Source organism: Phlebotomus papatasi, chromosome 2 (genome assembly GCF_024763615.1).
Source record: "Phlebotomus papatasi isolate M1 chromosome 2, Ppap_2.1, whole genome shotgun sequence".
Taxonomy (NCBI): domain Eukaryota; kingdom Metazoa; phylum Arthropoda; class Insecta; order Diptera; family Psychodidae; genus Phlebotomus; species Phlebotomus papatasi.
This window is the reverse complement of record NC_077223.1, coordinates 9905599-9921791: the sequence shown is the minus strand read 5'-3', so window position 1 is coordinate 9921791 and position 16193 is coordinate 9905599. Positions and strand designations below refer to the sequence as shown.

Genomic DNA, 16193 nt, shown 5'->3' with positions numbered 1-16193 from the left:
CAAAGCTTTTTGAGAAAGAAAGGTACACTCATTTTGATTTCACGAAATTTTACCAATCTAAAAGTTGTGCCGAAGACATTAAGACTGAAAGAAGTCCAAAAATTGAAAATACCAATCAGGTAATGTTAATTTTACCCTGAAGTCCTCTACACAAGGGGGCAATTTTTGTAAAAAAAAAATGTCTTTTTAAAAAAAATTTTCCTTATCGCTGTAGGCGGAAGCGTCAAAATTATTTTAGATAATATACAGTAGAGTCTCCTAAATTCGAACGCTCGGGGGGTATTTTTGACATTTCTCACCTCCCAAATTCGAACGATTTTTTCAAAACCAACGAAATTTATGTGAGATTAAATCGTACTTTGAATCAAATTCCCGTACTTTCTCGCAAATTTTAGTGGTAACATACTTCCTTTTCATTTTATACGATAATAATGTATGTAAACATTCAGGAAGAAGCACATATATATGACTTTCATTCACAGAATATGAACTTTCTAACATAACCTCACAATTGACATTTTGAATTCAAACGGCGTTCGAATTTGAGAGATTCAGATTTGAGAGACTCTATCTGTAAGTGTAAATTTTACCTTCTTATGTGTATTTGGGGTTACAGTTACACTTAAAGATGAAAAAATTATCCCTAAAACGTTGTAAAATTATGCTGAAACAATTGATATATTTTTACACCTAAAAATGAAACCGTTAAGACAAAAAAAGGAATTCCACCCTCTTTCCTCTCAATAAAGAATTCTTTTAGAGTATTCCAGGATTCATTAAATATTATAGTACCTACTACATACTAAGATTCGAACTTCCAGATAGGTTTGTCCGAAATTCCGCATTGTCCGGAATTTGAAATTTTACCCTATTTTGAGCATTAAATAAGCCCAGTTAAACTTATGGTAGCTGAGATTCTTTACAGTTGGTGTACAATAGATTGGAGTAGGGACAGATGGGACTCATCGTTAGAAAGATCTCGATCTCAGATACAATCCTATTAAAATTTTATTGAAATCGCGTCAGAAACACAACAAATACCGTCCGGTCAAGACAATTTTGGTTATACCATAGGTCATTGAACATCAAAAGAGGAGTGCGACATACCGTTGGAAAGGTCTCGACCTCAGCTACAACATACTAAAATTTAAAGCAAAAGCATCGTGTAATTATAGAAATATTCGAAATTGAATTTTCAAAAATCGATTTTACAAAAGCTGAGATTGTAAAAAATTTACAAACTTTAATAAACTTCTTACGATTTATGAGCATTTCGTATGTCCTCAGTGGAAATTCACAAACGAATATAACCTATGCTTTCCCTTACAACTCAAGGCAATTGATATTCTAAAAAAAAATTTGAAGTGAAAGTGAAAAGTTCATTGAATTTTCCTATATGAAATTTTCAAAGAAACTGAAGAATGAAGGCTCTGGTGGCTCAAGGTGATGAACTGTTGAGGTCAGAGTTCAGCACCTCTGTCAATTGTTAGGATCCCTGCCTGAGAACCATCATTTCAGATTGTAATGATTTGCGAATGTTCAATTTTCTTACATTCATCAATGTGATTTCCTGTTAAAGTCATTCACATTCCCACATCCATTAGCTCCAGACTTCACTAGGGGTTTCATTAACAAGACATTTTCTCTTGAAATAATGCCAGGGAGATGACAAGATCTGAGAAGTTAGAGAAGTTGTTTGGGGGAGAAAAGTCAGAAGAATGTTGAAGGATGTCTTTTGATTGAGACATGACAAAGAGATACAGACGACAGAAATTAAATCAAATAAACATACAAATGCCATAAATCCGGGCTAAAGAAAATGCTACAAGATAGAAAGGTATAATCTCACTCCAATTCTCTTAACAGTAGAAGATTTGATGATAAAGATACCTATATATGAATATTCCTTGCCAGAAGCACACAGAAAATTCTGTATCGAGGAATCCTATTTACTTATTTATTTCGACATTTTTTTTCTTCTCCATGCCACACTCCTCGGGAATTAATAGACCTATCCACCTCGTAAATAAATTACAATTTACCCAGGATGAGATGGGTAAAAAACAGCGGCAGGGTTTTGGTTGGAGGAAGGTTCATATTTGAATTTATACCCACTGTGTCCCATGTGAATTTCCCATTGGAATTCTGTGTACGTGTTGAAAAAGCATTAAAGAAGATCTCAAAAACAAAGCTGAAGAAGTTTGATAAAGTTAGAACAATTTGCCAAAAGACGTAACGGCGTATTTATATCAAAGGATATTTCGAAATAATTCTTACTATGTTCTGCACCAATAATGGGGATTGGAAAATCTCCTGTAGTGGTTGTTTTCTGTGATAAAATCCCCTTGGTGTCTTTTATAATTCCCCTGAGTGTGTCTCGGCTAAAATTGAAAGTCTGGTAAACTTTGTTTACAGCAGAGGTGTACAAAAACCGTTGAAACCGAATTAATGTCAAAATAAGTTTGTTGTAGGTGCGTTTTGACCATTAACGTACATGTTTCATTTGACGTTTATTCGGATTCAACGGTTCTTGCAAGCCTCTGGTTTACAGCCTACAGCAGGATTTTTTTTTAAATATGCCTTTAGAATAGTAAATTAACATCCCACTTTAGGAAGTTTCTAATCTAGAGCAATATCTTGCATATCACGTTACCAACTCAGTGTTTTAGCTTAAATTCAGGTTGCATGAATATTTTACCCGGAAGATCTCCAATACGTGAAAGAAGAGCTAAATGAACTCACCTGTAATTGTCCAAAGTTCTCTGAGACAATCCTCGCGGCTCTTGCTGATGGAGGCAATGACAGGATTCTGGGCGGTAGGTGCTTCCAGTAGTGGGAATATAAATGCCCCCATCACCGAGTATCCAGCCACAAGGAGGACCAATCCGGGTGCCGAGAAGAGCACCCTGAATGCAAGACCAGCACACCTTCCTGCTGCTTCTGGTTGGGCATCATCCAAATCGTCTGGTTCATCGGACACTGGCGGATGCTCGACATCGGACATGACTTACACACCATGCCAAGCGATCCCACCAACTTTCCCCTGTCTGCCTGATTCACCGGAATCTGAAAAATACAAAATTACAATTTATGAAACATTTTATTATTTATCCAGATGTAATAGGGGAATTCCTTAATGCTCTTTGGTATCCCAACTTGATTCATTTCTTAAATTAGATCTCTTTTATAGGGTCAGCGCCATCTAGGCAGGGATTTATCCATCTTGTAGAGCGACATATATGTCATTATTTTGATAATAATTACGTTAAACCGTCTCTTGGCTTAAGTTCTAAGTGTATCTTGGGCATAAGACTCCTTGCGACCCAACTTGATGCACTTTATAAATTTTTTCACAGATCTTCTGGGATTTTCTTCTGTCAAGTACGACCAAAATACTCAAGTTGGTCAGAAGATTTCTCCTGTTTCCTCCAGGAAATCACAGATCCAATATATTTTATAAACTTAGGGTCAGCACCATCTGGGCGATAATTTATCTATCTAATAATCCGTCGGCTGTATCAACAGTAATCGTATCTGCAGATACGACAAATTGTCAATAGAGCAGCAAAGTAATAGTTGCTTAAGAATCACACTTGAACAGCTTCCTCTCCTTGCATACTATGTATATCTTATACTTATTCTTAATATACTTAATATACTTATACTTAAAATAGCCATTGGCTATTTCTCTACTGCATTGTAAATTCCAAGAATTTAGCGTAAAATTCCAGCAGTATTCCAGGAACACATGAAACCATAGTTCAATTGGTTTATTGATTGAATTAATTGCAATTGCATACTTCATGAAGTATATCCTATGTTTCACTTCCCAAAATTTCCTCACTTGTTTACAAAATACAAGAACAATTGAAAATTTAATATGATTCAGATTGAATTTCAAAATTCAATTATTTTCATTGAACTTTACTCATCGTGCTTATTATTAATATTGACGCAATTGCAATCGATCTATGATTTCTTAGTAAACATAGTACATCATTTCTTATTGTTATACACAAATATTTATTAAACAATGTGCATTTAATAAAAAGTCAAATACCAAAAAAGCAAAATAGAAGATTTACTGAGAATAAGATAAATATTAAATTGCAAAATAATATTCACTTTCCTTGTGACATTTCAACTAAACACGACCCAAATTAATTTGAATCATTCATCCATGGTGTAGTGGATGAATACAGCCCCCTTTGGTGTGATTATGCTGGAAAATTGGTTCGCAATGAAATAGACATACTGAACATTCATACCACTCATAGAATAACCAAAAAAAATTCACATGAAGCAGCATGTTCTGGATGGTACAATTGTCATGAAATATTTAGGTAATTGTCATTGTTTTCTCGCACACTATTTCCTACCAAATGCAACTTCTCGAATATATAGCATTCCTCTGAGGAAAAACTAGCCTTAACTAAAATTGAGAACTTTTTCAGCACTAAAATGTTATCCCTTCGTGGTCATTTTAATAAATGTTCAAATTTAACATAAATTTCTCATGCATGCTTAGTTTTATTGCATAAATTGCATTATTTATATTTGATCTCATTAGCCATTAATTGTTACTTACATCAGGACAAATAATATGGATACTATCACAGTCAATTTGCTTTGCTCCCTATTTTACGAAATAAGTTATTATCATGAACTATAAGAGATTGTTCCCATTGATATAAACGGATACAGGACAGTGAGGCAGCTTCAGGGAGCTGAAGTATTTTCAAAGTCTATGTGCCAAAATTTTAATGAAATCTGCGTTAAATCTTTAAATCAATAAGGGATTGTAGGCATGGTTCGAACACAGTAAATCTTCAAACAAAGATCAACCTCTTAAGCTCTTCAATAAGCTATTGCGTCATTTCTCAGCCATAAGATAGATAATTATTAACCTCAGGAGACGATATGAGAAATGGTTAATATTAATCGTATCAGGATATTTTGTTACAATGTAATCATATTATATTATATTGTTGTTGATCCCGTGTTGGAAGAATCTGCGAAGTACATTGTAGACCGCCCAGAAGCGTCTTCCCGTGATGTGAATGCTTCTGCCATGCTTCCGGAGTGTTGGGCGAAGGTGGTGCATTAAATTACGTTATTAACATATGAAAATTGCCTAAATTAGACATTCAGATCTTTGCACCTGGCGGAACACGAACTCACAACTGTGAGTCGAGCCGGGGAATCTTTCTGCCCAAGAGACAACGGTCTTGCCTGTTGCGCCACTGATTCCCCATGAGAAATGGTAAACCATCTCTTTGCAAACAAAGGAAAATTTTCGCATCGTTTTAAAGTTTCTTATGTGCGAACCATGCCTACATTCGCCTACTAATATATTGATTTTGTATCAATAAAGTCAGAAACGGGTTACGGTCTCTCGTAGTTAAACCCGAAACCCTTTCTTTAAATCGTCCTTTGAAGACTGATTCGTATTCTCCGATCAAAATGTTCAATTTTAAACTGTCAAATTTCTTTAAGCCTCTAAGTAAAATGCAACAAACTTCACCGTAATTAGGCTGAAAGTAATCTCAAACATTTCAAAGCTGTTAAGGAGGAAACGAGGTGGGGATTCCGGAAATCGTCTGGAAAATACAATTCACTCTCAAGGAAACTTGTCAACTTTTTCTAGCTTTCATCAACTTTTTACGTTCACAGTGCGGACAAAGACTAGGATGATTTAACTAACGGATGGAGCATTTTAATTCACAAATGGTATATTTTTCTTGAATTCTTTATAATTTTTAAGCTTTAGATCCCACAAAATTAAATATAACACGAAATGGTAGCCACATATACAGAGAATATATTTTTATTGAATTTAAAATTTTACTGGTGTTACAGATGGAAAATTTTTCAGAAAAATTCAAAAAATTGCTAGGCAAGGTTTTAGGAACTATTATCCTCGTGCAATCATTATAAATTTTGTGCTAATAACATAATATTAGATAATCTTTCATTTAGTAAAAGTTTTAAAATGATTGCATTTGGTTTTATACCAAAACTAAAAAACCACTTAAGAAAAAATATACCACATTTTTGTACGGAAAATGTATGAGAATGCTCTGCCCTGGACAAAGACAATCTGCTGGATACCTCGAAAAAAGCCCAAGAAAGAAAAAAAGTGAAGAAAATTGTGAAAAACGGTGTTGCAGAAATCCTATAAAATTGTAAAAAGTGGCCTCATTTCTTCTACATGCCGTGAACATCCTTACCCAATTAATGAACGAATCTCAGAGAACATTTGAAAGACTTGACCACTGAAGCCGAAAGCTCTAGAAAAAGTTGATGAGTTTCCCTGAGTGAATTGTATTTTCCCGACGACTTCCGGAAATTTTGCAATTATTATGGAAGAATTTTTAAATTATTATGCCGAAAATTTCAAGGCAAGATTAGAACAGATGATACGTTACTACATTGGGAGCAAGGAAGGAAACTCCACGTGTATTTAGGGCCCTTTTTTCGGAACTAAATCGGTGCCCCTGGACATGGACAGTCCCCGGAGACTGACTGATCCTTCCACCACGAGACTAAAATTGAGTATTGAAAAAAACACACGTCGACATGATTAAAAATAACTATAGGGGAGACTGGGGCAAAACTTGTTAAAGCGCATATTTATTTCTCTCACGAGCTGTGAGAAAACTTAAACGTTTTATATGAGCATATTCTTAAAGGAAATTTACTGCTCTACAACATTGCTGAAGACTATTTTCCTCTATCGAAAGAAATGTGATTTTCGAATCATTTTCTAAAAGTCTATTTTGTGGAGATTCTCAAAATTGCTGGGGCAAATTTTGTCAGTCTTCGGATAATTTGTAACGTTTACTCTCGCAAACATTAAAAATATCAAATAGACATATTTTTATAGGAAATTTATTCCTCTACAACTTTGTCAAAAATAATTTTTCTCTACCTTAACGAGAAATGTGCTTAAATTGAGCTAATCAGTATTGAAATTTTCTGTTAGCCAAATATTCCAAAAATAGGGATCAAAATTTCATTATTTTTTATTTCACATAATTCTTCCTCGTATCCCTTGAAACTTTGTAAGTTTAAGAAGGTTCATGAAGGCTATCTATAATAAAAATTTCAACACGGATATTTTATTTTTTTACAAGCTACTCAAGCGCTTCAAAAATTTCTAATTAGCGCAGTTTTATGGGAAATTTACCGCTCTACAACTTAGTGAAAATAATTTTTCTCTATTTTTTAAGGAAATACGTTTATCGAGCCGATTTCTAAAAGGTAATTTTGTGACTATTCTCAAAAATGCTGGGGCAAATAGTACCAGACATTGGGTATTATCGTATTTTGATTCTCTTCATTACGGGCTTCCGTAAATTTGAAAAAATACCGAGAAGACATATTTTCATAGAAAATTTATTCATCTACACCTTTGTAAACGGTGTTTTTTCTGCGAGAAAAGTGAGAAAACGAGAAAAGCGCTTTTAAAGATATTTTAGAAAAAAAAACACACAAAAGACTGCAAATCGTTTGACCAATGCAAACAACAAGCGGCGACACATAGCATTGACGTTTCTTTTCGCCGTGAGACATCAGAAATTGTTTCGCTTTTATGATACTTTTTGCTCTGTACCTTTTGTTACTTTTTACCCCAAGTGGCCATTTTTAATAAAAGGATTTCTAGAGAAAAGAACCTTTGTGAAATTCTAAAATAGATAGCGGATTCGTATTCAAAAAATTCAAATTATTTAGGAAATATTCATCAGTGCATCAATTTTGGAAAATAAGTAGGTAATAATTGTTATCTTCTGTAAGGAAAATATTTCAAAAATAGGGCTAAAAATTTCGATATTTTTTATTTTCTAAATTCCTTGTTCGAATTCTAAGAAACTTACGACATTGAAGAAGGTCTATGGAGGCTATCTATAGAAAAAAAATTTGAGCCGCTGTCTTTTTTACCTTGGAAGATATTGAATTTTGAATTTTTCGATTTGTAACTTTTTGCCCCAGTCTCCCCTATTCATTAACAATGCAATTACTTTGCAAAGTGGTAATAATTTTTGCGTATTTTTCAATAATTATAATAGTGGAAATTGGGAGGAAAAGCTCCTCCGGTAGAGATTTGTGTTCTGATTCGGAAAAAGACAATGCCAACACAAATAAATTGAAAATTAAGGTGTGCTTTTGCTTGAAAATTGCACAAATTGTAAGGAATGTGTATTATCAAATTTAATTCCGGGCGGAGTTGTTTCAACAAACTTATTTATTTAAAGACCTTCTCTCACAGTTTAGGCTTTAGTTCAGAATCGTATATTTTCAGGGGGGTGACATTAGCTCTGAAAAATGTGACCGGTTTTAGTGTAATTTTTTCCCTGTTTTCGTAGACATTTCACGAGATATCTCCAAAACTACGGTGGTTGGAAATTTGGGGTTTTCGGTTGCGTCTTCGTTATTAAATTGGCTTTTATTTTGTTTTAGTATTATTTGCTAAGTCATTCTACAATTACAGAAAATAGCTAATAAACTCAAAAGTTTTTTCGGCTCGCTAGAAACATATGGGAAACATAGGTACACTGAGAAAAAAAAGAGGGTGCGATTAACATTTTTTCCTCATAACATTAACACTTTTTAGGTGTAAAAATATATCAACATTTTTTAATGTTAATTTTACACCTTTTTAAGGGTAAAAGGGGTAAAATTAACATGAAAAAAGGATAACTTTAACCCCTAATACACCTAAAAAGGGTATTATTTACACCGATTTCGGATCAATACTGCAGGGTAAAATTAACATTTCTGAAATGTTATTTTAACTTTTTCGGATTTCTCTCAGTGTAATGTCATGCCCCTTTACATTTTTAATTTTGGGATAAATATTTAACTTAAACCTTCCTGTGATCCTTATCTCAAAATTAAGTGGTACGTATCGTCGCTTGAATCAGCAATTGTAGTAACTGCCTCATCATCTAATCAACAATTTCTGTATAAGCTTGATGAGTTTCCATATTGTCACAAAAATTCACCGATTGAATCACCAACTTTGTTAACTGACATATTTTCGCTCGCTATTTTATTTTGATAAAGTCAGAAAACTTTTGAAAAAGCTTCTATGAAAATTTCTGCAATATTTCACTGAAATCTTCTTCAAAAGCTCAAACATAAAGTCCCTCCCAAATACATGGGAAGTACATGCATAACATAAAATTTGACTTTAGTGTTTCTGTGAATTGCAATTCATGCTACCTTCCTAAAAAGTGTGACATACTCCTGTATTGCAAGAAAATAACATGACAATGCTCCTGGTGAAAGCTCAAACTCTCCAAATTGAATTGCTGCAAACGTGCACTCATATCAATTGTGCCATAGAACATCTCATTCAATCATGCCAAATGCTCATCATATTAAAACCGCACTTGCATGTCACTCACACCACTCTTGGTATATTTTGGGGTGGAAAACTAGGAATATTTGACGTATTGCAATTACAGAAACTGAGAATTTCCCGGGGCAGGCACAAACATGTTTCCAATGCAAGAAAAGAGTGGTCACAGTTGGAAACCCAAAAGCTCCGTCATCAATAAATATTACTTTAAGAGGAAATGTACATTCACTGGCCATGAACAAATTTTCCCCCCGGAAAAGCTTCTTTCTGAATGCACATGGTTTTTTAATCCAAACTAACAGGTTATGGCGTATCACCTCCAGAGATCAAATGGAGCTTACTCTTGCACACAATTAACTTTTGCAGAAATTTCAATTGAATAAATGGCTTTTCCATTTCCCACTCTGGCCTTAAATGCTACTGAGAAAACAGAGTTTTTCCACAGCGAAATGGACTGAAAAAAACTGTTATGAGGGTGAAAAGACGTAATGAAAAAAAATCTACAGTCATGCGAATTTATTAAAAAAAAAACATAAAAAGCTTAAATAGTCTTGTGTGCTTCATTCATTATTTTTTCCTATTTATTCTATGTATTTAATACTGAAATATCACTGAAAACCTTCGACACAATGGCGTTATGAATGAGTGGGCATGTTTGCCATTCGATGAATTATATTTTGAAGCTTAAAGCTTTACCCCGACTGACCCTTAAATAATGTTGAATTTATTACAGAAACTTATTCAAGTGGTCACTTTTTATTAATTTTAAAACCCAGGGACGCTATGTTTTGTTACACCTAAATTTATAATTATATCAAATTAAAATGAGCAAACAGTATATGTATAATATTAAGTAATAAGTAATAAGAAAGTAATTTAATTGAAAATTGTACTACGCAAAAAAGGCTATAATAATAAAACAATCTTTTTAAAGACGAGCATTTAAAAATCATTGGACTTTCATGATTTCCTGCGGAGATATTAATTATAAAAAAAATAAAGAGAGTCTTAAGCACTATCATTATTATTCTCATTATTTTCACTATTTTTAACTTTGTTTTCCTTTAGATTTCGTTTTCATCTACTGCAAAAAGACAAGAATAATATCCAAAATTCACTGAGTGAGACTGAAATTTTTTTATCCGCGCGAGGTCGTTGGTTTTTTTTCCGTGAGTGGCGCTGGCAACTGTAAGGTAAAGTGCTCTCCCTTCGAACATTCATGCCTTCGAATAATGTGAATTTCTTTTGTTTTTCGTAAGAGATTTACACTAAATTATCATGGAATTACCAACAATTGATCATAAGCAAACTAATATTTAATAGAAATGTGTAAGTCTCATAGGAAAACTAAAAGAGAATTCACATTAGGGGAAAGTGCCCATGCTTGATACTGTAAAATGATGTCCAAGGTTTGTGATTATTTTCTGAATAACACACAAACCGAAGCAATTCTTGCACTATGACAAAAAAATGTCTCACTTATTAGGTTCATAATCCAACCTCAAATAGTTCCTGAAAATCTTTAGATTTTCCTCAAGAAGAAAATGGAAATTCAGTAGCGATTTTTATACAAGTTGGGTCCGGGGCCTTCCTGTATAATAATTTATTCGACAATTCGGAGGTCAATTTCACTGCAAAAAATTCACCGGATGCAAAAAATTGCACATCAATATTTAGACGGAACTCTAATCTATCTGCTTAAATTGTTTATATGACTGGTTATTAGTTTTAAAATCACTTTTATGTAATTTTTCTAAGCCATGTTTTTATGACATTAGGGCGCTAGCGAAAACCATTTTTTCACTTTGAGTCCATGAAAATGTCATTCTGCAATCTTAAAATTCAGGCAACAGGGTTGAAGATTATGTCAATTGTCGATAAAATTGGCGGATTGCAATATGTGTAATTATGAAATAATCACATCTAATGATAGAGTTGCCACATTTAAATTATCATTCATGGACCCTTCTTAAAATATAGGATGGACACAAGCAGAATTTATGAATTTGTTACCACCCACAAAAACAGTGTCCACCAAGTAAAAATATTTTTATATAAATATTAGTACTGATGACCCCTCTATGTGCCTATGATAGTAGTTTTCGTGAACAGCGACATTAATTAAGAAATACTTATGAAATATCATGTATCGAAATTACAGTTTTGGGCTACATTTGATTTTTGCTTCCTGAAACTAGGAAAAAAGAGCTAGTATCCTAATTTTTTTAGGAAATGTGAGGCTTAGCAACAGCTATTGAAATATGTTGCAATGAGTCATAACTATTGATTAACATAGGAAAAAAATAGTTATTATCAAGCTTGGATCGTATCAAGCATGGTCACTTTCCCCTATTCGAAGGCATAAACATACGAAGGGAGAGCACTTTTCCCTACTAATTTTTTAATTCCTTAATTTTTAGTCGTAATGACCTCTACTTACTAGAGAAATTTATGTTCATTTTGAACAAATTGCATATCCTTAGGTAGAAAACACTTCCACATATGGACATTAATTTCTTTCGTGTGCAGAGGCCATAAATTTCGCCAAATACAATTAAACAATATTGTTTTGCTTTTAGTTTTTATGTAATGGTCCAAATGTAAATGTTAAAACAAATAGCGTTTATCTAGGGAAAAGTACTCTCCCTTCGAACGTTAATACTTTCGAATAATAAGAATTTTCTTTTAGTTTTCCTAAGAGACTTACACATTTCTATTAAATATTAATTGGCTTATGATTAATTGTTGATAATTTCGTGATAATTTAGTGAAAATCTCTTTGGAAAAACAAAAGAAATTCACATTATTCGAAGGCATGAACGTTCGAAGGGAGAGCAATTTCCCCTACATTTGCTAGCGCCACTCACGGAAAAAACCAAAGGCATGAACGTTCGAAGGAAGAGCACTTTCCTTTATATGTACGCATTGTAACGATTTAATATGAGACTTTCCGCAAGAATCTTTCGTAGAGATGATGCTCCTTTGTTTTTCCAGGCATTTGTCCAACCTAGTCATCCCAAAAGCTAAAACATCACGAAATTTCGTGAGAAAAACACCTGTCCAAAATAAGAACCATCACCTCACTGGTAAATGTCTTAAAAAATTTTCCATTTTTCACACGAAAAATCTAATTCACAAGGCAAATCTCACTTCAGGTCAAATTTACAGATCACCTCTAACGTAAATCTACACAATATTTAATGAATATTCAATAATATCACTCAAAAAAACCGAAGAAACATTGTTAGTACTTCACCACAGCTAAATAAGACTGAAGTAAACACAAAGATCTGTCATATTTCTCGTAAGCAATTGCTCGCAATGAATTTTCAACAAAGCAATTTTAACTCAAATCATATTCAAAATTAAACGTACTTAGTGTTAAAATCTTCCAAAAAGAACAAATATTTAGATAGAATTCATTATTCGTCAAATATTGGAATAAAAATCCATAATTTTATTCAATTTATTTTTAGTTTCCAATTTTATCCTCAAAGTGTCCAAAATAAGAAACTGGACAAAATTATAAGCCTTTCTCCTATAGTGAAATTAATAAAAAATAAATATTAGCGGTCAAACTTTAAACCTCTCTCCTGAAAAGTTACATTTTAGAGTTACAATGAATGAGTTAGGGAACACGGGTGATCTCTGAAAGATTCAGCCTGGTTTGTCCGAGGGTGGTGTTGTGTGAAATTACCCCCTTATCCCCGGTATTTACAGTGGCCCATCCAACTCTTCGAAACTAAAGCTACAGAGATGGCTAAGCATCCCAGCTCTGCGGAATGCTCGAACTCACGAGATAGAGCTTTCCGTAAATTAATTTTTCGCATGATCTTTTGGTACTTACTGATCTTACTAGAGATAAAATTGGTTCATAAATCACAAAAACATTGCAAAATCAAAAATTGGTAAAGAAATGATGGTTTTAGAATGTTGTAGCATGAGTTACAAGCATACAGACAACCCGTCAAATCATTGCTCTACCTGCCGATTTTACTCGGAGGTTTTTTGAATTTTAACGGTATATTCTAGTACATTCAGAGAAAATCTGTAGATTTTCGGCAGAATTTCTGCCGAAAATCTGCAGATTCTCGGCAGAATTTCTCCCTAGAAAATCTGCATAACCTCCATTACTTCACAAAAATATAGTTGATTTATGAAGAAACTGTAGAAGTTATAAAGAAAATTGTATGCTCTGCTTAACAAGCATTACCGAGTACACATTTTACAGTAGACTCTCTCTCAATCGTGAATATGGGGCAAAATGTCATCCGGTTTAGCGATAGAATTTAGCGTCAAAGCCTCTGTAAATTCCACAAAAAGTGCTCAATTATAAAGAATCACGATAAAATAGGAAGAACTACAGCGAATTTGAGCGAATTAGCTTCATAATTAAGCGTGAAAACTGTCAACAAAATTTGACGCCCGATTGATAAAGAGCAGATTGAGTGAGAGTCTACTGTAGATAAGTAAAAAAAATGCGAGCAAAAATACCAATTTCTTAAAAATCGCCAATCGAATGGTACAAAAACACGAAATTTTGGTTGACATTCTGCTAAAAGTTTTTACTTCACTATTCTCTACTTATAACACGGCGTCGCAGAATTCTTTATTTTATATAAACACTGTGATATCACTAAGAATAACTCTATAGAATTTTGCAAACTTCAGTGAAAAATATTTCATCTTTTCTGACACATCTGTCTGGAATGTAGAAAAATCTACAGAAAATCGGCAAAATATCTACAGAAAGTCGTCAGGTGCACCAGGATTCGTCAGAAAATCTGCAAAAATTTCTGACGAATTTTGTCCCAAGCCCAAATAAAATTCGTAGGAATATCTACAGATTTCTCGGCAGATTTTCGGCAGAGGTGTAGATATTTTCTGCAGAAAACTTAAAGATATCTGACGAAATTATTTGACGGGTTTTTTTATTGGGGGTCACCAAAGACTTGACAAATAGCAAAATTTAATTTTAATTTTCGAAAAGAAAAATTTATTAAAAATTATTTTTTAAAGTGATTTTATTTAAATAATTTGTTTTATTTTTGAAAAATTAATAAGGAAACAGTCATGGGGTTACTGATTATCACTGGTCAGCCGGGTATGGATAGAGGAAATAAATGAATTAAACATTTTGGTTTAGTTTAGATAATCTTATTCACTTTTCCTCAGCTTGTCATTTTTCCCATGAATTTAATTTCTTGCAACTGATTTATATAATCCAAGTTGAGAAAAGACTCCTTTAATCCCCGAGAATAGTTCATCCCTGGGTCAGTTCACACAGACACAAAAGTATGCCGGGAAGAGGTTTTTGATTTAAGAAAAGAGGAGAAGTAAAAGTTTTCCCGAGTTTTCACTGTCAAAAGGCAAAGTAATTAAGAAGAAATAATTTAATGAAAATATCATGAACACCGTCATTTTGCTAGTGTCTTTTTCCTGTTTTTCCTCCACAGGACTTACAAATAAATAGAGATGCAAATGTCTCTGCAAATTTCCTGCTATTTCCTCAGCATTTTCCTGAGAAGAATGGAAAAATTGCCATGCGAAAAAAAGGAAGAATCATCAGACTGATGAGCTTCATTCTTCACGCAAAAGTGGTTTCTCTAGGAGCTTGGAGAATTCCTAGACCTTGAGGATGGATGGAGTGAGTTGAAAATTTCAGTGGAAAGCAACCAAAGTTTTCCTCCCGGAAAATATTACACTCAATCATATTTGGGTGGAACTTTTCACCAGTATTGAGGTAAATTGAAGAATTTTGTTACTACTTGGTAACACTTGCAGCAGAATTCTTCAATTTTCCAGTAGCATAGCTTCAAATCAGCGTAACTCTTTTTGCCATTTTTATAAATAATTCGAAATGGAGTTCGTGAGTAGAAAACAATTTTAGAACACGCTCATTTCAGTACTTATGGTAAGAATAGTAATAGTACCGTCTTATCTCGTTTTTATAATGTGTAATAATGGGATGCTGCAACACTATCCAAAAAAAACACTTTAATTATGGGCATAGCTCTAATGGGACCAATGAAAAATAGACCACGCCCCTATAGGACACTTTTTCAAAAACAGTTCATATCTTCCTAACTTCAAACTATAAAATAAAAATAATATTAACTATATACCAAATTTCCAACATCAAGGGGTAACTCATTTCCATTTTTTCTGACAAGGGTTTCTGGTTTCTCGGGTTTCGCGATGCAGAAATTGGGTTCCTCGGGTTTCGCGATGCAGAAATTGGGTTTCTCGGGTTTCGCGATGCAGAAATTGGGTTTCTCGGGTTTCGCGATGCAGAAATTGGGTTTCTCGGGTTTCGCGATGCAGAAATTGGGTTTCTCGGGTTTCGCGATGCAATTTATGGGTTTCTCGGGTTTCGCGAAGCATTTCTCGGACAATTGACGAGGGTTTCTCAATATAAGTTACCCCTTGTTCAACATACAGTATCGGCCATAAGTTTCTTGACAAATCTGAGTGTTTAAGAAACCAGGTGGGAGAAATTATAGGAAAAATAATTTTTTAATTTTCTCGTTCTGCAAATGAGTTGCTTGTAATCCAAAGATGTTATTTATGTATTTTATTAAATTTAATTCATTTTATGTCACATCAAAAATAATTGTTTTGCCAAAGTTGAACATTTTTCATCGGCCAAAAGTTTCTTTACACTTTTAATAATATGTTATTAAGTTCAATAGAGGCGTGTTTTAATTACTTATTGGCGTATATGCATACAATCCTTTCTCAAATCCTAAAGATAACGGAACCTACAAGTATTTTCTAGGGGAGCTTAATCAAAAAGTCCCATCCAGTCCCTGCCAAAGGGACCCCCAAA

General features: G+C 33.7%; 1 protein-coding gene across 1 annotated transcript in view; it reads right to left on the bottom strand.

The window, feature by feature from the left end:
• The window catches only part of LOC129803714 (TWiK family of potassium channels protein 7), a 120893-nt gene that overhangs the window by 66869 nt on the left and 37831 nt on the right, over window positions 1-16193 (bottom strand). Inside the window, exon 2 of the mRNA XM_055850469.1 lies at window positions 2743-3066. Coding sequence (XP_055706444.1) covers window positions 2743-3004 — 262 coding nt within the window. The 5' untranslated portion in view covers window positions 3005-3066. The remainder of the gene's footprint in view (window positions 1-2742; window positions 3067-16193) is intronic.